The sequence below is a fragment of the Panthera tigris genome, chromosome B1 (genome assembly GCF_018350195.1).
Source record: "Panthera tigris isolate Pti1 chromosome B1, P.tigris_Pti1_mat1.1, whole genome shotgun sequence".
In the NCBI taxonomy this organism is placed as follows: Eukaryota; Metazoa; Chordata; class Mammalia; order Carnivora; family Felidae; genus Panthera; species Panthera tigris.
Genome location: NC_056663.1, coordinates 192,550,443 through 192,573,935, shown reverse-complemented (window position 1 = coordinate 192,573,935; position 23,493 = coordinate 192,550,443). Strand labels below are relative to the sequence as shown.

Below are 23,493 nucleotides of genomic sequence, written 5' to 3'. Positions count from 1 at the left end.
GTTTAAAATTTTTCCTAACAAAGTTTAAAATTATTTCAAATATAAAATTGAATTACAAGCCCATTTTTTATTTAATCAAAATTAAAATCTGTTCTATTTTAAAAAATGAAAAGTTCAGTGTGTCAAATATTTAAAATTCACGAAGCAGCATTTTGTTATTATTTTCCCTGAAAACAAGACTCCAGGTTAGCCATCTTAACCAAAACCAAAACGTCCTAGAACATATTATCAGATATGTATTAGAGACTCTTCTCCCACAACCTTTGACCAAGTTTTCCTTCTGAACAGATTTGCAGCTTTTCCCCGTGCCACCTTTTCCTAGCTCGTCTTTCCTCACCCCGTAAAACACTCGTTCCTGCTCTGCTTGCCAATCACCTACTCCCGATCATCAAGAGCCAATCTCCCGCCTCACTACCATGACCCTGCCTGACATGCAGTCCTAGGATGAAATGCTTAAACTGGTGGATTCTGCAAAAATGTATTTCTCAGTATGTAATTCTACTCTAGAGTCTTTAAAAGGGAGAAATAAGAGGAAAGAGACTTGGAGATTTTAAAACAACTTTCCAACTAAAACTCCCTAAAATACTTTAAAATTTCCATATTCCTATTTTTTAAAAGGACAGAAAGGTAAGGAAGAAACTTTATGCTGATTTCAACAATGGCCTGGGGAAAATCGGAAGTGTTGGATGAAAGCAAGTGAAGCACAGTTCTAAGGCAGGGAATAATAAAAGGGAGCTAGCTGCCAAGGGGCCAATAGGATCAAGGAAGCTCTTCTAGAGATTCCTATCTTTCCAAATACTAAACAGCTGGTCACCATCCTCTCCAAAAAAACAGGCTCAGCAGCTTCAGGTCTACCTGGGTCACTCTCTGCTCTCAAAAGTCTAAAGGATGGTACTAGAGATAACAGGGGAAGAAAAATGTGTGTCCCATATTAGGTTGAAAGTAACCCAACCCTGCTTATCTGTCAGCATCTCCGTATTAACATCACAAAACAAATTCCCCACTCCTTCAAATATGCACTAGAATATCTGAGTTTCAATGGGATTCTAAGTATACAGAGTGAAGAGACAGAATTAATATGTAAGTGTTTTCAAATCAAAAAGTAGAATCTGCAGCGTGTGGGTGCCTCAATCAGTGGGGCATCTGACTCCTGGGTTTCAGCACAGGTCATGATCTGATGGTTTGTACCAGCAGCTCAGAGCCTGCTTGGGCTGTCCCTCTCCCTGTGTCCCTCCCAAACTCATGTCTGCTTGAAGAAAGAAAGAGAGAAAGAGAGAAAGAAAGAGAGAAAGAGAGGAAGGGAGGGAGGAATAAAGAAAGGAGGGAGGGAGGAAGAAAAGAAAGAAAGAAAGAAAGAAAGAAAGAAAGAAAGAAAGAAAGAAAGAAAGGAAAAAAGAAAGAAAGAAAGAAAGAAAGAAGAAAGGAAGGAAGGAAAGGAGAAAGAAAGAAAGAAAGAAAGAAAGAAAGAAGAAAAAGAAAGAAGAAAGAAAGAAAGGAAGAAAGGAAGAAAGAAAGAGAGAAAGCAAGCAAAGCAAAGCAAAGCATTGATCGATCTAGAGAAGGTGGTGGGTACTTAAACAATAATTGCAATACTATCTCAAAACTACAATCCCGTCTTAAGGTTACAGACCAGGTGTCTAATCCTAATAATCATGAAAGTGATGTCAACCATGAGGAGATTTTATTCTATTTAAAGGCCTAGGGCAAAGCAAAAGTAAAGATAACCACTGTTTTTAACTTTGGTTAGTCTCATATTGTAGTAAACAGAAAAGAAGAGCAGTTTCCAAAGCATGAAAACCATAACCAAAGTTAACAGTGAGACTCTTAAGCATCACAGGACTGTTTGAAAAGGGAATAAATGGACAGCAGAAAAAGTGAGGCAGCATTAGAAAGAAATATAACTAAGATACCTCCTACATTATTTTGCCAAGTACCTCAAGCAGCCAGCTGCACTTCCATAAACACTGACAACTCAAAGGCAGTTTCCCTTTAAATATTTGACTCATCACCAGCAAATGTCTATGTTGATATAGAACAGAAAACTCAAATGGTTATAATATACAAAGGCTAAATTACATAAAGGAATAATAAAGAAACAAGGAAAATAAAATTGGCATTATTAAATTTTTAAATGCATGGTAAAAAATAAATTTTACAAGAAAGCATTTTTAAAATATTAGATAAAAAGAGCTAGAATGTTAACTATAGTTATTTCCCCAAATTTTTATTACTAATTTGTTTTTCCTGGATTTTAAGTATATCATTTATGCTGTATATCTGCACTTACCTTCACTTACCTTTAATTCCTCTTTAACTTAAATTAGAAACATAAGAAAGCAAATCATCTGAGACTGTGTCACCTCCAGAACTATGAGCTAATCTACCTTAATTCATAAATTATACAGACATGGAAATGCAGATAAGTACAAAAAGTTTATTTGCTATCATTGTCCAAGTGTTCTTCAGAGCTCCAAAACTATGCGATTCCATTTAATACTTGTTAAATGACAGAGAATTTCTTAAACGTTATGGTGAAGAAGCCTTCTTTTATATTTAAATCTTAACGTTATCAAATAACAAATGTAAATGTCATGAGGAATCATTCAGAAGAATAAAAATGGCATTTTTTAACCAGTGCTTAGTACAGTGTCTTGCTCGCAGTAGGTATTATTTGGATATCTGGTACTAACTTATCTTCTCCAAAATTTCTGCCAGTGCTTAGGTCATCTGCTTTACTTATCACTCATTATTTAGTTAATGAGTATCGTTTATCAGTATTTACTTCTTTTAGTTAGTGAGCTGGTAGCTAACTATGTACGCTTTCTTTTGACAAATACGTTTTTAAATGTTACTCAAATACTTAAAATAGTCTGTTACCTAAACATGCCCCCTATTATTCTAAGACCATATATAAAACATATTAACTACTTTCTGAAATAATTAAAAATAATAATAAAAAGGGGACCCCATAAGTGGTCAGTACATATTTACTTTGCAAACTGAGTCGTAGCAAAAGAGGCTGGATCAATGGTGTCATCTTGCAAAACTGGATACAATGCAACTTTTATTCTAACACTTTCTAGGTTGTCCGTAAGTCCTTTTAAGGAAAAAATTCTATCAGAAGATTACTTTAGGAGCAACTGGCTAGAACTCCGGAACACAAGTTAATATGATAAGTCATCCTATAAATTTTAAAGGATCTCCATTTCCCTCGAATTATGTTTTAAGAAGCTGTAAAGGGAGACTTAATATTGGATAATACAAACACTATCAATTTCCTTTCAAATCTTTCAAAGTCAGATATCTTCATTAAAATTCACTTATTGAAAATTACCACTCATTTATCAAAAAAAAAAAAATCATATTCAACAAGAGGAATGTAGCAGCTCCTTTGGAACACTTTAATATTTATATATTCAAAACCAGTTAAGATGAAATAAATTCTAACATCCTAACAAAATGCAAAAGACTTTAAGTATTTAACTTTACCCCATCACCTAAATTATTTCAAGAAGTTTTAAAAATTTTACATGCAAAACAAGCAGGCAGATCATAAAAATGAACTGAAATCCAATCTCCCCCACCCTGTAACATCTATATACCCCAAAACAAATCTAGCAAATTCAATTGTGACATTTATTCCCACAAACATAACCTATGCTAAAATCAATTGTGGACAATTCAAGTGCAAGACAAAGATGAGAATGTTTTCTTATAAAAATAACTGCTTACTGGTTACTTTTCATAATATGTCCTATAAACCTTGGGAAGTACAACACTGCATGTACAATGACAGCCGTGCATTAAAAAAAAAATCTCCCATCTCAAATTCACTGCCATCTACAAAAGCAGCAAATTGTTCATGGAAGCAATCAAACTTACTTGTTGTACACTTAGAGGCTGCAACTAAACGACATTCATTCTCACCATTCCTGGATTATACACTGAAGGCAAAGAAATGCTCCTATTTAGTGTTGCTACTTCAAGAACAAGGGAAGTCATCTCTTGCGTGACCAATGTGATTCCACAAATAAAAGAGCTTCAGTCTCCTGTCTCTTTATATGTATTTAAGGAAAATCTAATCTCCCAGAAATAGCAATTTGCTAACTTCTCTGCCTACAAGTATGTCATTAAAGAGACCCTTCCTCCAGTCTTCCTGGCTCCTGTCAATTGTTCTCCCTGAGAGAAACTCAGCTGATATTCCTGTCATCTTAAGATGACACAGGCTTTCAAGGAACAGTTTATGGTGTAAAAAGGTTCACAGCAGAAACTGAACTATACAAATATTTTTCCAGTTATAAATACAGGGGGTGATTTGCTTACTAATAACTGAGGAGAAGCTTTTTATATGTTTCTAGAAACTTCAGTCTCTCCTAGTGACTATCAAAAGCCCAAAAGGGCATCGAATCCCTTGAAAAAACATACTCAACAAGCTCACAGGGTAGGGATAGGTTTAAGAAAAAAAACAAAACAATCAAAATAGGTATTTATCTAATGACTGTTAAAAGTAGGTTCGGGAATCTCCATAACACTATAGGAATTTTAGTCATGTCTAAAGCAACTCAGCCTCTTCGATATCACATGGCAACCCCACCTCAAACTTCCATGAGATTGATTTGGAACCAGAGCCAGGATCCCCAAGAGGTTCCCATTACCAAAGTCCTCCTTTTCCAACTGCATTTTTTAAAGTTGTCCCACAAGAAAACTGAGTGATCATCCCTAAGAAACAGTGTATCTAGAACATCAATACATCTAAATTGTTAATGAGTGCTACATCACTAGAAGAGTTTCCCAAAATTTTATAAGAATTTTAGTATTTCTACAACTTACCATTTAAGAATGTATTAAACTGCTACATATTCCAAAAATCTGGCATGACAGATATTTGAAATACCCATCTGCAAGAAAAACTTACCTTTACAGGAGCTAATTAATGAAAACATGTGATTTTTTAATTTTATCAAATGTAAAGGACTACCACTGAAAGTAAAACAGTTTGGTAATTACAAATCTAGAAAATTAAATACAAACCCTAAGAATTATCAGAACTGCTAAAGTTTTTTAAATCTATTCCTTCAAAATTATCTCATTATTAAAAGGCATTACCGTTAATGTTGTCACAGTAGTAAAAGTATTCATCGTTTAGAGAAGGACATGCTGAGACCAAATCCTGCAAGCCTGCACCAGTTACAGTAAGACAACCAGAGAGATTAAGGTGCTCCAAATAAGGCAGCCCTCCTCCCAGAGTCAAAACCCTGTAAGAGAAACAATCCAACAATTAGAATATATTAATCTATGAAAATTATATATTCCTATGGCCTACTGGACCACTATTAACAGATCTTCCAATTTGATAAGGACAAAATTCAAGAATTTCTATAAAACACGGTAACTAACCTCCTACTTAGGCAGCAGTAATTTACCTGAGAAAAACTTCTTACATTTTTCCTCAAGACATTCAATAAACAAGTCTATGAAATTTTTCTTTAGAAGAACTTAACAGTAACTCAATTCTTAGAAAGAAGTACTAAATCTTGGAACTATAATCTTCATTCTCCTACAGACTAAGTGAAAATTATCAAGAAAATTACGGACTAGTTTTGGCAGTTCCTCAGAGTTAGAGAGCATACGACCCAACGCTTCTCCTAGGCATATGCCCAAGACAACTGAAAACATATGTTCACACGGTAACTTGCAAAGAAATGTTCGCAGCAGCATCATTCATAATAGCCAATAAGTGGAAGCAACCCAAATTTTAATTAATTAAAATGAATGGATAAACAGACATTATATAGCCATAAACTACTGACACATGCTACCAAATGGATGAACCCGGAAAACATCATGCTAAGTGAAAAAGGCCAGACACAAAAGGCCACATAGCATATGAATCTATTTTTTTATTACTTAAAAACATTTTTTTTCATGTTTATTTATTTTTGAGAGACGGAGACACAGCACGGTCAGGGGAGGGACAGAGAGATAGAGACACAGAATCCGAAGCACGCTCCAGGCTCTGAGCTGTCAGCACAGAGCCTGATGTGGTTGCTTGAACCCACGAACTGTGAGAGCATGACCTGAGCCAAAGTCAGACGCCCAACTGACTGAGACACCCAGGCACCCCGAATCGATTTTTTTAATGTTTATATCTTTTGAGAGAGAGAGAGACAGAGAGCATGAGCCAGGGAGGAGCAGAGAGTGAAGGTGAGAAAGAACTGCAAGCAGGCTCAGCGCTGTCAGTGCAGAGCCCTACATGGGGCTCTAACCCACAAACCATGAGATCATGACCTGAGCAGAAATCAAGAGTCAGATGCTCAACTGAGCCACCCAGGTGCCCTTGTATGCATCTATTTACATGAAATATCCAAAACAGGCAGAATAGGCATAGAGACAAAGTAGATCGGAGGTTGCTAGGGGCTGGGGGCAAAGGGGAATAACTGTTAAACAGTATATAATTTCCCTATGGTATGAAGAAAATGTTTCTGAATTAGTGCTGATGCTTGCCAACCTTGTAAATCTACTAAAACCACTGATTTGTACACTTTAAAAGAATGAATTTAATGGTAAGTGAATTACATGTCAGTAAAAATGAAACCCTAATGGCATATCCTAGAATAAAAACATTAATATAAATAGGATAAAATGAGAAGTGAGCTCAAATGACAATGGCAGAGCTAAAAAAATATCAGGAACAAAACTGAGAACATTAATTTTCTGTACAATATAAAGTTCTGAAAACTGAAACAGTCTATCTTAAAAGAGATGTCAAGGGGCGCCTGGCTGGCTCAGTCGGTTGAGCGTCCGACTTCGGCTCGGGTCATGATCTCGCGGTTTGTGAGTTCGAGCCCCACTCTGAGAGTCTGGCTCTGTTCTGACAGCTTGGAGCTCGGAGCCTGGAGCCTGCTTCGGATTCTTTGTCTCCCTCTCTCTCTGTCCCTCCCCCACTTGTGCTCTGTCTCTATCAAAAATAAATAAAATGTAATTTAAAAAATTATTTAAAAAAAAAGATGTCAAGAGAGGCTCTCATTGAGCTTAATGGGAAATCAAACAAGTCAAAAATAAATATGCAATTATAATACCATATGATGTACGGTCTCCCAGGAACACACAGAAGGGCACTGATGGGGGAAGGAGAGGGACCCAAAAAGGTTTCCTTTAAGAAGGGACATTTAAACTGTGATAGAAAAAAACAGAAATTGGCCAATAAATGTATGTTACAGACAGAGAAAGCAAATACAAATATCTAAATGTAAGAAATATGGTGCCTTGGAGGAAAAGAAAATAGATGCATATGGCTAAAGATAGGATGGCTCTGTGTGTGTGTGTGTGTGTGTGTGTGTGTGTGTGTGTGTGTGTGAGAGAGAGAGAGAGAGAGAGAGAGAGAGAGAGAGATGTCTGTTTCTTGTCTTTTTTTTTTTTTTTTTTTTTTTGGCAGGGGTGAGGATGTGACCAAATCAAAATTTAGAGATTTAAGAAATAAGATATAAACTACAGAGGTAAGCAAAGGCCAAGAATTTAGACTTAACCAAAGTGCAACTGAACTCACTGAAAGGTTTAGATAGAAGAGTAATAACAAGTAATAAGAAATGCATTCTAGGGAGATCACTCTAGTCTGCTTTTTACCACCAACGTCCAAGTATGTCAGGCACAAGCCTAACCCATAAAAAATGCAGGATGAATGAAACACAGGTTCTGCCCTCAACTGGGGAAAGAAATATTTAAACAAAGTATTGACAATATATGCAATAAGAAAACAAAAAGTTACAGAAATATACACAAGTTATAGAAACAATACAGACCAGGGAATGATTCCAAAATAGTAATCTTTAGAGGAATAGAACAAAATCCAGAATTCAACAATGTATAATTCACATTATCTGGTATCCAATCAAAAACTACTAGACATTCAAAGATCAGGAAGGAAATCAATCAATAGAAACAGACCAATAAATGATAATGATGGGATTAATAGACAATGACTTTAAAACAGTTTTATATTTTAAATATGCTCAAGGATTTAAAAACCATACAAACATAAAAGAACCAAAAAAACACATATATTAATGTCTTTGTATGCTTTTGTATATTTACATATATTATTATATGTTTATGTGTGTGTATATACATATATATATGGAGGGGAACATACCAAATGAAACTTCTGTACTACAGATGAAAAATACAATTTCTGAAATAAAAATACACTGAGATTAGCAGTGATTAGACACTGTAGAAATGATTAGTGGACTTGAAGACACAACTAGATTAGCCTAAATAAAGCAGTATTACCACTACCACCACCACCAAAAAAAAAAAAAAAAAAAAAAAAAAAACCTTGGTATTATGGATTAAATTGTTATCACCTCTCTCCCCCTAAAAATATGCTGAAGTCCTAACACCTGGCATCTATAAGTGTGACTTTGGTTGAAAATAAGGGCTTTGCAAATTTAATCAAGTTAAGATCAGGTCACTGGGGTGGACCTTAATCCAATATGACTGGTGTCCTTGTAAGAAGAGGAAAATTTGGACATAACAGAAAATGCCATGTGAAGACATAGACAGAGACTGGAGTTATGATGCCACTAGCCAATCAAAACACAGGTCTACCAGAAGCTGAAAGAGTTAAGGAAGGATCCTCCCTTAGACATTTTAGAGGGAGTATAGTTTGGCCAACACCTTGATTTGGAAAGCTAGCCTCTAGAAGTGTAAGAAAATAAAGTCTATCATTTTAATTACCAAAGACACTGCCATTTAACATAGCACTTTATGTTCTAGCCAGAGCAATAAGAAAAAAAATAAAGACAAGACACCCAGATTGGAAGGGGAGTAGTGAGATTATCTTTGTAGAAAGATCTTATATGTAGAAAACTCTAAAAAATTCATACAAAAAATTGTTAGAGCTAAGAAATTCAGCAAAGTAGGATACAAAATCAACATGCAAAAATCAATTATATTTTTATATACTAGCAATGAGCAATCAGAAAAGGAAACTAAGAAAACAATTCTATCTACAATACCATCAAAAAATTTAAATACTTATGATTTTAATTGAAAAGGCAAAAGACTTAAACACTGAAAACAAACTACTGAAAGAAATTAAAGAAATGAAAACAGGGACTCAAACACCTGTATGCCAATTTTCACAACAGCATTATTCACAACAGCTAAAAGGTATAAAGGATCCAAGTGTCTAATGATGACATCAATCGATAAATAAAATGATGCATAAATACACTGGAGTATTATTCAGCTATAAAAAGGATGAAGCAAGGAAAAAAAAAAAAAAGAGGTTAGAGTAGGAGAGAGCCAAAGCATAAGAGACTCTTAAAAACTGAGAACTGAGGGTTGATGGGGGGTGGGAGGGAGGGGAGGGTGGGTGATGGGTATTGAGGAGGGCATCTTTTGGGATGAGCACTGGGTGTTGTATGGAAACCAATTTGACAATAAATTTCATATATTGAAAAAATAAATAAATAAATAAATAAAAAGGATGAAGTTCTGATACATGCTACCACATGGATGAACCTTGAAAACACTATGCGAAGTGAAACAGGCAGACACAAAAGGACAAGTGTTAGGACTCCATTTAGATGATGTATCTAGGATATAGAAATGATGCAAATACACAGAGACAGAAAGTAAAATAGAAGTTACCAGAGGCTGCGAAGGAAGAACAAGGAGTTACTGCTTGATAGTTAGAGTTTCTGTTTTGAGTCTTGAAAAAGTTTTAGAACTGTATAGTGGTGAAGGCTACACAACACTGCAAATGTACTTAATGCCACTGAAATGTACACTTAAGAATGGCTAAAATGGTGGAACACCTGGGTGGCTCAGTCGGTTAAGCATCCAACTCTTGATTTCAGCTCAGGTCATGATCTCATGGTTCACAAGACTGAGCTCTGCATAGGGCTTCGCACTGACAGCATGGAGTCTGCTTGGGATTCTCTCCCTCTCTCTCTCTGCCCCTCCCCTGTGCGTGCTCTTTCTCTCTTGTTCTCTCTCAAAATAAATAAACATTAAAAAAAAAAAAAAAAAAGAATAGCTAAAATGGTAACCTCTATAGAACATATACTTTGCCATAATTTTTTTCTTAAAATGCATACAAACCCTGGAGCAAATATTAAGTAAATGAGGTACTAGCCAATAGGAGAAATAAAACAAGATGCTAAAAAGTACTTAATAAATCCAAAAGAAGTCAGGATAAGACAGAACAAGAAGAAAAGATGAAACAAGAGGAAAACAAAGAGCAAGATGGTAGGCATAAGTTTAACAATATCAATAATTATATTAAATGTAAATGGTCTAAATACATCAATTAAATGACAGAGAATATCTGACTCAACAAAAAAAGTAAGACCAGGAGCATCTGAGTAGTTCAGTTGGTTAAGTGTCTAATTCCTGATTTCAGCTCAGGTCAGGATCTCACGGTTCATGAGATCAACCTGCATTGAGCTTCAGGCTAACAGCATGGAACATGCTTGGGATTCTCTCTCTCCCTCCCTCTGCCCCTCTCCTGTACACACATGCACTCTCTCTCTCAAAATAAAATAATTTTTTTTAATCTTGATTTTTCAATGTGCATTTTTATAGTCAATGCTCTTGTCACAAACCCTATATAACCAATTTTCCAGAACTAATTGCTATCCCATCCCTGAACAGAACATAATGACTAACGCAGGATATCCTGACAGCTCCCAATTAGCACCTCTGTTCCCATACATTAAGTTGTATGAGTGCATGAGTTATATCTGTTCTCAAACCTACTGACATCAGTTGTACTTATTAACGTAATTGAAATAATTTTTAAACCAACATAACGAATACAAAAATTGTTTTTAAAAATTAAATTTGCATTTGTTTCCTTAGCCTTTTTCCCAAGAAATGCACATAAAATGCACTAACTTTATTCCAATCTCTACTCAAAAAATGCTCTTTTCAAAGCCTTTCCTGTCTATCAAATATGAAGGAGCATTCTCTGTATTCTCTATACACTAACTTTACTTTTCTTCAGAACATTCAGTCTGATATTACATGTTTACTGACTATTTCTACCACTAAATTATACACTCTATGAAAACTGGGAATGTATCTTATTTACTCTGGATCCATAGCAATTACTCTGGATCCGTAACAGTGCAAGTTATCTAGTAGGTGCTCAATAAATACCTAAATGATTTAGAAAGATTCCTTCAGGAAACTAAAGAAGTCATCTGCACTCAGATTGCAGACTTTTTTAGTTAGCTACCAGTCTAAATGATATTAGATGAGATATTCCTATGTGGTTCCCCGTTATCAAAATTAATTCTTCCTTAAATTCAAACTCAAAGTGTTTATTTCAAGGATATCTCATATGTAAACTCCTCACCACTACCTGTAAAACCATAAGGCAGAAATGCAATTTATTTCCATTCCCAATAGCAGTAAAGTTTTTATTTGTTATTTCTAAGGTTAATAGTATCAAAATTTAATAATAAGTGCCAAACTCACACTATGAAGTAACAACTAAAAATCACTTTCATGCTTTTCTTCAAATTTCACTTAGGAATTCACTTCCTGCCTTGGAGGGAAGTAGGGGTGGAAACTCTTTAGTATTCAAACAAAGCCCTATAATTCTTCTGTTATATGAAATATGCCCTTTTCTAGCATTTTCTAAACCTTACCAGAAAGTTTCTAAACCCTTTTTCACTGAAAGCAAATAGAAGAAACATCTTAATTAGATTCATCAAAAATTTTGACTCCCTTTGAAATTGATTTTTAACTATGCGGAATTTTTAATAAATTCTGGCTTATTTAAAAATATACCAACAAAACTAAAGAAACACAGGAAAACTGCCATTTCCTCAGACATCACCGCAGTTCTGAAATATTACAAATGGTCATATGTCTTATTTCATTCTTTGGACATAAAACTGGTCACGTTGAAAACTCAACTGAGGGGCACCAGGCTTGTTCTCAGGGTTGTGAATTTGAACCTCATGTTGGATGTAAACATTACTTAAATAAAAATTAGAAAGAAAGAAAGAAAGAAAGAAAGAAAGAAAGAAAGAAAAGAAAGAAAGAAAGAAAGGGAGAGAAAGAAAGAAAAAGGAAGGAAGGAAGGAAGGAAGGAAGAGGGAGGGAAGGGAGGAAGGGAGGAAGGGAGGAAGGAAGGAAGAGAAAAAGTAACTAAACAGAGCCACAAATAAGTTTTAAAAAAAAATTTTTTTTAACGTTTATTTATTTTTGGGACAGAGAGAGAGCATGAACGGGGGAGGGGCAGAGAGAGAGGGAGACACAGAATCAGAAGCAGGCTCCAGGCTCTGAGCCATCAGCCCAGAGCCCGACGCGGGGCTCGAACTCACAGGCCGTGAGATCGTGACCTGAGCTGAAGTCGGACGCTCAACCGACTGAGCCACCCAGGCGCCCCCCACAAATAAGTTTTAATACGGCATAGTAGTAATGAAAAAGATAATGGTATTGGAAATGAATTTTAGGTTTTTTTTTTTTTTTTTTTTTTTTAATTTTTTTTTTTAACGTTTATTTATTTTTGAGACAGAGAGAGAGCATGAACGGGGGAGGGTCAGAGAGAGGGAGACACAGAATCTGAAACAGGCTCCAGGCTCTGAGCGGTCAGCACAGAGCCCGACACGGGGCTCGAACTCACGGGCTGTGAGATCATGACCTGAGCTGAAGTCGGCCGCTTAACCGACTGAGCCACCCAGGCACCCCTGAATTTTAGGTTTTAAATTGAACCAAAAATTCCTTTTACTTTAAAACCAAGTTACATTCAAACACAACTAAAGCCACATCAGGAATACATATATAAAAAACACAATAAAGAAGCCTGGATGACTCAATCGGTTAAGTGCCTGACTCTTGATTTTGGCTCAGGTCATGCTCTCACAGTACACAGGTTCAAGCCCCGGGCTTGGGCAACAAGCCCTGGGCTGGGCTGACAAAGTCAGAACCTGTCTGGGATTCTCCCTCTTGCGCGCACTCTCTCTCTCTGCTCTTCCTCTGCTCGTGCTCTCTCTCAAAATAAATAAGTAAACATTTTAAATATATATATACAATATGGGCACCTGGGTGGCTCAGTTGGTTAAGCGTCCAACTTTGGCTCAGGTCACGATCTCACAATTTGTGAGTTCAAGACCCACGTCAGGCTCTATGCTGACAGCTGGGAGCCTGGAGCTTGCTTAGATTCTGTGTCTCTGTGTCTCCCTCTCTCTCTGCCCCTCCCCTGCTCATGCTGTCTCTCTCTCAAAAATAAATAAATGGTAAAAAAAAAAAAAAAAAAATTAAAAAAAAAAAATATATATAGTAAAAAGTTTAAAAAGGAACAAAATGAGAATATGGTTGTCTTTTGCTTTTTATTGCTTTAACTACAGTCTATGCATTTGGGTTTGAATACACAGAAAATTAATGGAATGATGCACAGCAGCCCAACCATAATGGCAGGAGTTACCTCAGGGGGAAACACTCTTGGTACAGGACTTCTGAAAGATTTTTGTAATAACCTCATATTAAGTATCTTTTATAATGGTAGGGAAGTATTAGGTTTTGTGCTTGGTAAATTCTTCATCATAAAATATCTGACCATCTGATTATTAAAGAGATCTGGTAAGGGGCCCCTGGGTGGCTCAGTTGGTTAAGTGTCCAACTCGTGATTTCGGCTCAGGTCATGATCTCAGTTTGTGAGACTGAGTCCCACGTAGGGCTCTGTGCTGACAGCGTGCTTGGGATTCTCTCTCCCTCTCTTTCTGCCCCTCCCCCACTGGTGCACACATGCTCTCTAAATAAATCAATAAATAAGTAAGTCTGGTAACATTCAAATCTACACTGACCCTTAAAGAACATGGAGGTCAGGCATGCCAACAATCCCCACCTCACACAGTAGAAAATCTGAGTGCAACTTTTGACTCCCAAACACTTAACTACTAATAGCTCACTTTTGACTAGAAGCCTTACCCATAACATAACCAATTAACACATATTTTATATGTTATATATGTATTATATACTGCATCCCTACAATAAAGGAAGCTAGAAAAAATAAAATGTTATAAAGAAAATCATAAGGAAGGGAAAATATATTTACAGCACTGTACTATATTTATAAAACAAAACAAAACCTTGTGTCTAAGTGGACCCACACAGTTCAAATCCATGCTGTTCAAGGCTCTACTGTATCACATGGCAAAAGAGAAAACACGTAATCAGTTTCCAAAGGCTCATATCAAAACTAATCAGGGGTGCCTTGATGGCTCAGTTGGTTGAGCTTCTGACTTTGGCTCAAGTCATGATCTCATGGGTTCGTGAGTTTGAGCCCCTGCATTGGGCTCTCTGCTGTCAGCAAGGAGCCACTTCCAATCCTCTGTCTCCCTCTCTCTGCACCTCCCCTGCTCATACCCTCTCTCAAAAATTTAAAAAAAAAATTAAAAATAAAACATTAAAAAAAGGTAACAATTACTGCAGAACTGCTACTACTTAGTGAAAACCTACCATGCGTCACCTATTCATCTTATATAAGCCTCAGTTTAAGTGTTTTAGACAAAGCCAGTTATACAAGGGAAAAACAGTATCAAAAACAAACAAAAATCAAAAAACCAGTATCAACCTACACCAAGTCTGTCTGTCCCAAAAGTCAGTGAACCATGGTTCACTGGCATTTTCTCCAACACTTTGTGTAAGAACATTTTTCACATGGCATTTTCTCCAACACTTTGTGTAAGAACACTTAATAACCTAACAGAGCTCCAAGTGGGTCCTATAAAACATGTAATAGAACCTAAGTGCTGAGAAGAGCTACCTCTCTGAGCTAACGAATGTCTCCCCTCCACCCTTCTTTGCTCTAAGAAGAAAGAGATCAATTTAATCTGCTAAAGATTTTATTGACAAAAAAAGAGAAAGTAAAATATGGAACTTCTCACACATGGTCTATCTAGAACTTAAGAAGGCAGTACAAGTAGATCATGCTCAAAGATCAAAACCTCTAAACTCTGGCTACTCGATTCCAATACTACTCAACAGTGTTTTGCTTTTTGTAAAACTTAAAGGGTATATAATGGCATTAAATTACTTCTACAGACATTCCACATTTTTCAAAATCCCCAATACAATACCATGACTCATTTTAAGTTAAAAAGAGAAAAGAAAATCCCAAATAATGAAAGAATAAGTGTAATGCTGCACCCCTTAAAGATTTTTAGCAGGCCAAATTCTAGTATCAATGCCAATAAATTAGCAGAGCATTATTTTCTTTCCAAAAACCTTTACGAAGATCCCTTTCAGCTAACTTTCCTGTAGATTTAAAATAGGATTTTATTTATAAAAGTTTTAACTACAAACGTTTTTATAAGTTATTAAACCATGTGGGGTATATCTGAAATAAATATACCTTTTTGAGAGTGCCTGGGTGGTTCAGTTGGTTAAGTGTCCAACTTTGGCTCAGCTCATGACCTCGCAGTTCATGAGTTCAAGCCCCACATCGGGCTCTCTGCTGTCAGCATGGAGCCTGCTTCAGATGCTCTGTCCCCGGCTTTCTCTGCCTCTCCCCCACTCAATCTCTCTCAAAATAAACAAATAAACTTTAAATATATATATTATATATATGTATAATATATATAATATATATATACACACTGTATATACCTTTTTATAATGACCTAACTGCTTAAAGAACAAAGAGAGAATATAGAAGGCAACTCAAAAAATACTATTTTTCTGCTTTTCTACCTTCCATTTATATACCCTCAACCTACTTCTATAGACTTATATTCTACTATTGCCCAATACATATCCTTCACTACAACCAAACTGGATACAAGTCTCCTGTAAACATTCCCTATTGAGTCCAACTTAATCTGCTAAAGATCATACTTAGGAGAAAAGAGGGAGTATTAGGCTTTACGTTAGATGAACTCATTGTTTAGTTTGTCTAGCACCCCATTATTAAAGAGCCCTAGGGGCGCCTGGGTGGCTCAGTCGGTTCAGCACCCGACTTCAGCTCAGGTCATGATCTCGCGGTCTGTGACTTCGAGCCCCGCACTGCGCTCTGTGCTGACAGCTCAGAGCCTGGAGCCTGCTTTCAGATTCTGTGCCTCCCTCTCTCTCTGCCCCTCCCCTGCTCATGCTCTGTCTCTCTCTGTCAAAAATAAATAAACATCAAAAAAAATTTTTTTTGAAGAACCCAAGTAAAATTCAAGTCTATTATAGAGTAAAAGAGAAACACATAATCAATTTCTAAAAGTTCGTATCAAAGACAAAATAATTATTGCATATTATTAAGGCTGAGAAGAGCCATAACAGCAAAAGAACCTAACAGCAGCTCCAACAGTGTTCTACTACCGTGTGCTCAAGTCCTCCCCACTGTTTGCAATGGTACCTTTTCCCACTGCCACCTACCAAAATCCTTCATTTTTATTCAAGATTCAACTCAATGTCATCTCTTCATTTAAAAAACATTTTTTTTTAAGTAGGCTCCATACCCAACATGGGGCTTGAACTCACAACACTGCAATCAAGAGTCAGATGCTCTACTGGGCCATCCAGGTGACCCTCTTCATTAAATCCTGTGATCATTTACTACAATTGAATGAGAAGTCTCTCTCTCTGTCTCTACTTTGATCCCCACAGAATCTTCGTTTGAAATGCCTTAAACAGTGGACACAAATAGGGGTGCCTGGGTGGCTCAGTCAATTAAGCATCTGACTCTTGATTTCAGCTCAGGTCTTTATCTCATGGTTTTGTGAGTTCAACCCCACACTGGGTTCTGTGCTGGCAGTGCGGAGGCCACCTGGGTTTCTCTCTCTCTCTCTCTCCTCTCTCTCTGCCCCTCCCCTAGTCACTCTGTCTCTCTCTCAAAATAAATAAATAAACATAAAAAAAACTTTTTTTAAAGAGTAGACACAAGTAACACACAGCAACAGAATATGGTATACATTATCTTCTTCTTTGCCACAAGTCCTTGAGGGAAAACTATCTTATTCACCTTTACATCCACTAAGGCACCTTAGAAAATGTGTAGGCGTTTGCTAAGCACTGATTAAACTCTCAGTGGTCTTCCACAGGTCACAAAGAATTTAAATTGACTGAAATGAAACTTCGAGCTCAGGTTATATTGCTTCAATGCTCTGAAGTAGGACAGACTCCGGTGAACTCTTTTGCTTAAGTAAATCAGCTGAAAGTAATGACTTAGATTCCAATTTTTTTTAATGATTATTTATTTTTGAGAGAGAGAGACGGAACCAGCAGGGCAGGGGCAGAGTGAGAGGGAGACGCAGAAATCCTTAGCAGGCTCCAGACTCCGAGCTGCCAGCCGAGCCTGACACGGGACTCGAACTCCCAAGCAGTGAGTTCTTGATCTGAGCGGCAGTCAGACTCTTAACCAACTGACCCCCTAGATTCCAACCCAGGAGCCCCTAGATTCCAACTTTTATCTCATATTTGAGAATGTGAACATGTCCACTTCCTAATATTCTGCAACAGGTCACTTACCTGAGACCATGATCTGTGATCTGATAACATCCGGACAGACTGAGAAACAGAAGTACACGTCCAGTCTCTTGGTCAGATTTTTCACTCCCAGAGTAAATTAAGTCTTTTCCTCTGAGCAGTCTAGTCCTTGATGCTTTTTTACACGATGCAGAAGACTCTGGGAGCGCTGACATAGTTCTCAGAGCTGTCCCTGTACAACAAAACGAATGACCGCAATATGCAAAGGCCGGGGAAGCGCCATGCTGCTGCCAACAGACACTAGTCCTTAGTCCCACAATATCGTGACTGTAACAGGCAGAGGAGGAACAACTAAAGTTGGATGCTGTTTCCATTACACAAAGACTTTCAACATTTCTGTGTCTCCATTCTACAGCATCTTCAATATCAGCCAAATCTTCAGCATCTAACATCCACACATACGGAGAAGGGAAATTTTCAGAAGAAACGGGCTTAGTCCAGGGGTGTTCGTTATCCATGTCTTCTCCGATGCCTTTGTTAGTTAAATCGTGCAAACGAGCATACTGCTTGGTGGACTGCATGGTAATGTCTTTATTCTTCCATGGAGTCGAAGTAATTTTGCTCGTAGAAGTTTTCAAAAGGCCACTCTGATGAGATGTCAGAATTCCAAGGGCTCTAGAAATCTTCTCTAGAGCCACATCTGTGATTTTTTCACATCCAGACAGGTCAAGATGCCGAAGACTTTGGCAGCAACCAAGCCAAGACCAACTATAATTAAGAAGTAACAAGACTATTAGTGGATATTGTTAAAATCTTCAAAAGTAGATGAAAACTAGAAGATTTAAAATCTAATATAATCAATCACATATTTACTGAACATCTGTCAGGCACCATTTTACATGGTAGGATAGGAAAAGACAGGAAGAGTAATTAGGGACTAAGAGTACAGCTAACATAATAGAAGGGTAAGGGAAGGGTAGAAAGGTATGGAAGGGAGAGACTTCACTTATTTTTCTGAAAAGTAACCAGTGGAGGCAAGGCGGTACACACATCAAAGAAAGAGAATAACTAGTAATTACAGGAGGAAGATCCAGACGAAACAAGCTCTAGCATCTGAGAGAGAATTAGCCATAGCCAGAGAAGGGTACACCTCTCCCTCTGAAACAGGCAGAGAGGTGCTGATACAAATGCTACAGTGGGAAAGAGAAGGGTGAGGCAGAATCAGAACGAAAGTGATAGCACCTAAGGAAATGAAACCTGTGAAGACTATGGCTTGACCAAAGTGTTATAGTTTCAGAGTATGAAGAATGTAAGCGGGAGCTTTGCCAAATGGCACTGGGAGCCCAAATGAAACTAGAAACTTCTTAAAAACGTATAGTGCCAATCTACATGACTGTACAGCAAGGCTCAAAGGTCTAGACACAGTACAGGATTATAAAGACAAAAGGATGATGCAGATTCAAGTTTTGGATCAGCAGGAACCCATGGACAAAAGCAAAGAACTGGAAGGTGCTATCAAGTTGTAACCATACATGACTGAGATCTATCTGGATAGTAACAAATAATAGCACAATTAAACTGCGATTATAAAAATAAGAAACTACAGAACAATTCTACTAATTCATAAGTAGAAATCCTTATACTGAAATATTTAAAAATAACTCACCTGTCAAATGCAGAATCTGAAATGTCAGTCTGGGTAAGATCCAGATGCTCCAAGTTAGGACAAAGTTCTAAAATTTGCCTAACCTAATGGGAGGGGGGGGTGGGGGGGGAGAGGGGGAAATCACTGTGAAAATCTGCAGACTTTTAGTTAGATTGAAAAAGACGTAACTTTTAATAAATAATATAAGCCAGTAGTTCCCAAGCTTTTGTGCATGTAAAAATTATTTGGATACTGCACGACAAATATATATTCTGGGCTCAAACTCTCAACAATCTGTTTTAGTAACCATAATACTAGACCCAGGAAATTTATATTTTTAAGGAATACCCAAGGATATTCTGATGTAGACTTTTAAAACAGTGATTTAATCTCACTTGCCCATTTTACCATGCCTTACATATAAAGAATCATACAAAACTGGGCTTTCTCACTTAGTATCTGTGAAACTGAATAAATTATTTAACCTCTCCTAGTCTTGGTTTCCTTCCTATAATGTGCACAGTTATCTACATATAAAGATACTATGAAAACTGACACGAAATAACATGGAAGTCAGCAGTGTATGCCTACCCATGGGAGAGCACTCTCCCGGGTAAAAGGGTGGGTTTTTTTTTTTCTTTTTCTCCCCTTAATTAAATTCAGAAATAAGTAAACCAAATGTAGATCACTGCTACTTTTTCTTAATACCCAAACTAGTGCCAATTTATACATACCATCTTGCTGGAAACTGCAGAGCTGTATGCTAATACTATAGTTTTTACTGAAGTACCAACATATGGTAGAACATCGTGAATTAAGCCATGAAGTAAACGTTTTTCCATTTGTGCAATGCTGATAGCAATCGATTCTTCGGCAGACTCCTCTGTAAAATGAATTTAAAAATCTAAGAATTTGATACACTAGTGATAATTAGGCTGCTCAAGGCATTACCAACTTATTACATATGAAATTCTTTTTGCCATTCTTAAACTCCCTTATGTATGCAAAGCAAATTAAATGGACAAGGTCTCACTCGCCAGAACTTAACATTTAATAAGTCTGACATTAAAAAGAGACAAAAGGAAAAAAAAAAGGTTTACAATGAGAATGAAAGGAAGACTTTTTCTCATTTGCTTCAAAGTTGAAAGCGATTTCCATATCAAAGTTGGTACAGCAGAGAGAAAGAAAAAAAGAACTCCAGTTTCAGACACTTTAAAAAGTTTTGGGGGAAAAAAAAAACTGCATATTTAAAAGAATAGAAGCTCCTCAAGAAACTATAGGATATCAAAAGAAAAATGATCCATAATAAAAAGTATCATTTGTTCTTTTAGTAAAATAGAAGGGACAAAGAGAAGAAACTTAAAATAATCAAGTGAGCATGGGACGCCTGGGTGGCTCAGTCGGTTAAGTGTCCGACTCTTAATTTTGGCTCAGATCATGATCTCACCGTCGTGAGATCCAGCCCTATCTCTGGCTCCCACACTAGGCAATGAGCCTGCTTGGGATTCTCTTTCTCCCTCTCTCTCTGCTCCTCCCCTGCTTGCTTGCTTGCTCTCTCTCTCTCTCTCTCTCTCCCCCCGCCTCTCAAAAACAAATTTAAAACCACAAAAATTAAGTGAGCCTGGTCATAATGAATCAAGCAAAAGTAAAGTGCCTTAGAATTTTTTAAGAAGTTAAAATTAAGCACAGCATTTGGTTTTTGCTTAATAACTTTTTTTTTCAGTTTATTTATTTATTTTGACAGAAAGGAGGAGAAGGAATGAGAGGAGGCGCTGACAGCTCAGAGCCAAACGCAGGGTTCAATCCCACAACCCTGGGATCACAACCTGAGCCAAAATGAAGAGTTCGGTGCTCAACTGACTGAGCCATCCAGGCACGCTCCGATGTTTGCTTAATCACTTCTGTAGAGCTTGGATACTTACAATGAAATGCAGTTCTGTAACAACCAGCACAACAAAAACACTACAAATTCCAATTTAATGTAAGGGGAAAAACACACACTAACTACACTAAAAAGAATGAATACCTGTATCACCTTTCTCAGGATCCTATTATTCTGTTTACCAAAGACCTAGCCTGAATGTCTCGAAACATAAAACAGTTTAACAGAGTAAGTTAAAGTCTCATTTCTTTTTTGAGAGAGAGAGAAACTGCGAGCACACAAACAGGGGAGAGGGAGACAGAAAATCTTAAGCAGGCTCCTTGCCCAGTGAGCAAGGAGTCCCACTCGAGGCTCAATCCCATGACCCTGGGATCATGACCTGAGCCAAAATTAAGAGTCAGACGTTCAACTGAGCACCCACCCCCCCCCCCCCGGTGCTCCCAAATCTCATATTTTTAAGTTTTTTTTTAACATTTATTTATTTTTGGGAGACAGAGCATAATAATTCTCAATTTGTGACTAATGTTTGCATATTTACCCTAAATTCCTTGTTTAGCCAGACATATATGTAAAGTACAGAGATAAGAATTACTTTTAGCAGGGTGCCTGGGTGGCTCAGTCAGTTAAGTGTCCAACTCTAGATTTCAGCTTGGGTCATGATCTCACGGTTCGTGAGTTCAAGCCCCGCAACTGGCTCCAAACTGGCGGTGTGAAGCCTGCTTGGGATTCGCTCCCTCCCTCTCTCTGCCCCTCCCCAGCTCTCAGAATAAATAAATGAAAAGTTAAAAAAAAAAAAAAATGACTTTCAGCACACTCTATTTATTCTGGTATAATTTTATTCCCAAGTCATTTGATTCTATAATCCTATCTAAATCTGTATTATTTACTGTGAAATCAAAAAAATATATTAATTAAACATCCTATGAAGAACAGTATCTTTCTGCAAGACTAGTAAAGACAACTAAACTTAAAAAGCACGAACATAAAGCACAGTGGGTAGTTTAATATGAGATACACCAAACAGCTGAACAAATATATTACCTTAAGGCTCAATCATTACAGCCTTAACCTTTCCCTTTCAGTATGAATGCTTATGGATAAGCATGGTCTTTGGCTACAAGTGTGGACACAAATAGACTAAATTTGGTAAAGACTTTTAAAACTCAAATTTTTCAGAGGACCTTAACTAATCACCCTATTTAAAATTGTAACTTCTTTCCTCTCTTTCTGGCACGCTTTCCTTTTTTTTTTCTCCACAGCACTAGATGCTATCCAATATGGCATATATATTTTGCCTGCATTTACTGTTTATCTCTCCTCTTCAAATTTTAAGCCCAAGGATTTTTTTTTTCCTATTTTGTTCACTATTAACCTCATGCTCAAGAGGGTTCTCTTGTCACAAGGTAAGCACATCACCAAATCTAACTGGCAAATATCTCTTCCTTACATAGCACCCTCTAAATGTTCAAAACTGTAACACATAAACATTCAAAACTATGTAAAATGTGGCGACTTCACTTCAGACAAGTAAACTTGCTACTGAAATAACCTTTATATGCTTATAGTCCTCACTTTCTATATGTTTAGTTTTTTTGCCAGACCAGCTTACTATTTTTTAAGTGAGCAATTTAGAATAAAAATTCCCTAGGGGCGCCTGGGTGGCGCAGTCGGTTAAGCGTCCGACTTCAGCCAGGTCACGATCTCGCGGTCCGTGAGTTCGAGCCCCGCGTCAGGCTCTGGGCTGATGGCTCGGAGCCTGGAGCCTGTTTCCGATTCTGTGTCTCCCTCTCTCTCTGCCCCTCCCCCGTTCATGCTCTGTCTCTCTCTGTCCCAAAAATAAATTAAAAACGTTGAAAAAAAAATTAAAAAAAAAAAAATTAAAAAAAATAAAAAAATAAATTCCCTAAAGTTTCAGTTTTACAAAGTATTAGTGTCTTGTCCCTTTTTTTTTTTTTACTATTTCATCAAGTTTTAGCAATTATTTCCTAGAACAGTACCTAAGACAGTATTTATTATCTTCCTCCCCCATACTCCCAAATAGCATCTTTCTGCACCTCTATTATGGCATTTTTTACTAAATACCTTGAATTAAGGATTACGTATTCCAAATTCTCTCCCATATGAGTTCTTTAACAGCAGGGATAACCTTAGTCACACTTGAGTTCTCCCACAGTGCTTAAAGAATGGCTACCCTAGTTTTTACAGTCCTTCGCCATTTACAGAGGATTTTCGTATATATATTACTTCCTAATTCCACAACAACCTTGTGAGGCAAGTGGTAGGACTATTTACAAATGAAGAAACAGGTTCAACAGCTTCACACTCCTTCCTCTAGGCCACAGAGGACTCAATAAACACTGCTGAACTGGTCAAATGAAATGGTCCTAAAAATCACATCGTAAACTGCAAAGTGCAATAATGGATGTACGTTACTTCAAAAAGGAGAACAGTCTTTAATTTTTTTAAGTATTTAAATATAAAAAAACCTCTGCACACACTCAACAATTACTTCAAACAGAATAAACTTTAAATC

The 23,493-nt window shown here is 37.1% G+C and overlaps 1 protein-coding gene across 2 annotated transcripts in view; it reads right to left on the bottom strand.

Moving 5' to 3' along the window:
• FBXL5 (F-box and leucine rich repeat protein 5) overlaps positions 1–23,493 on the bottom strand; it is a 48,571-nt gene that overhangs the window by 2,716 nt on the left and 22,362 nt on the right. For both annotated transcript variants that reach the window (XM_042984901.1, XM_042984902.1), the window contains exons 7-10: positions 19,813–19,961; positions 19,100–19,182; positions 17,476–18,201; positions 5,107–5,255 (exon numbers count right to left, since the gene is read on the bottom strand). In XM_042984901.1, coding sequence (XP_042840835.1) covers positions 5,107–5,255; positions 17,476–18,201; positions 19,100–19,182; positions 19,813–19,961 — 1,107 coding nt within the window. The remainder of the gene's footprint in view (positions 1–5,106; positions 5,256–17,475; positions 18,202–19,099; positions 19,183–19,812; positions 19,962–23,493) is intronic.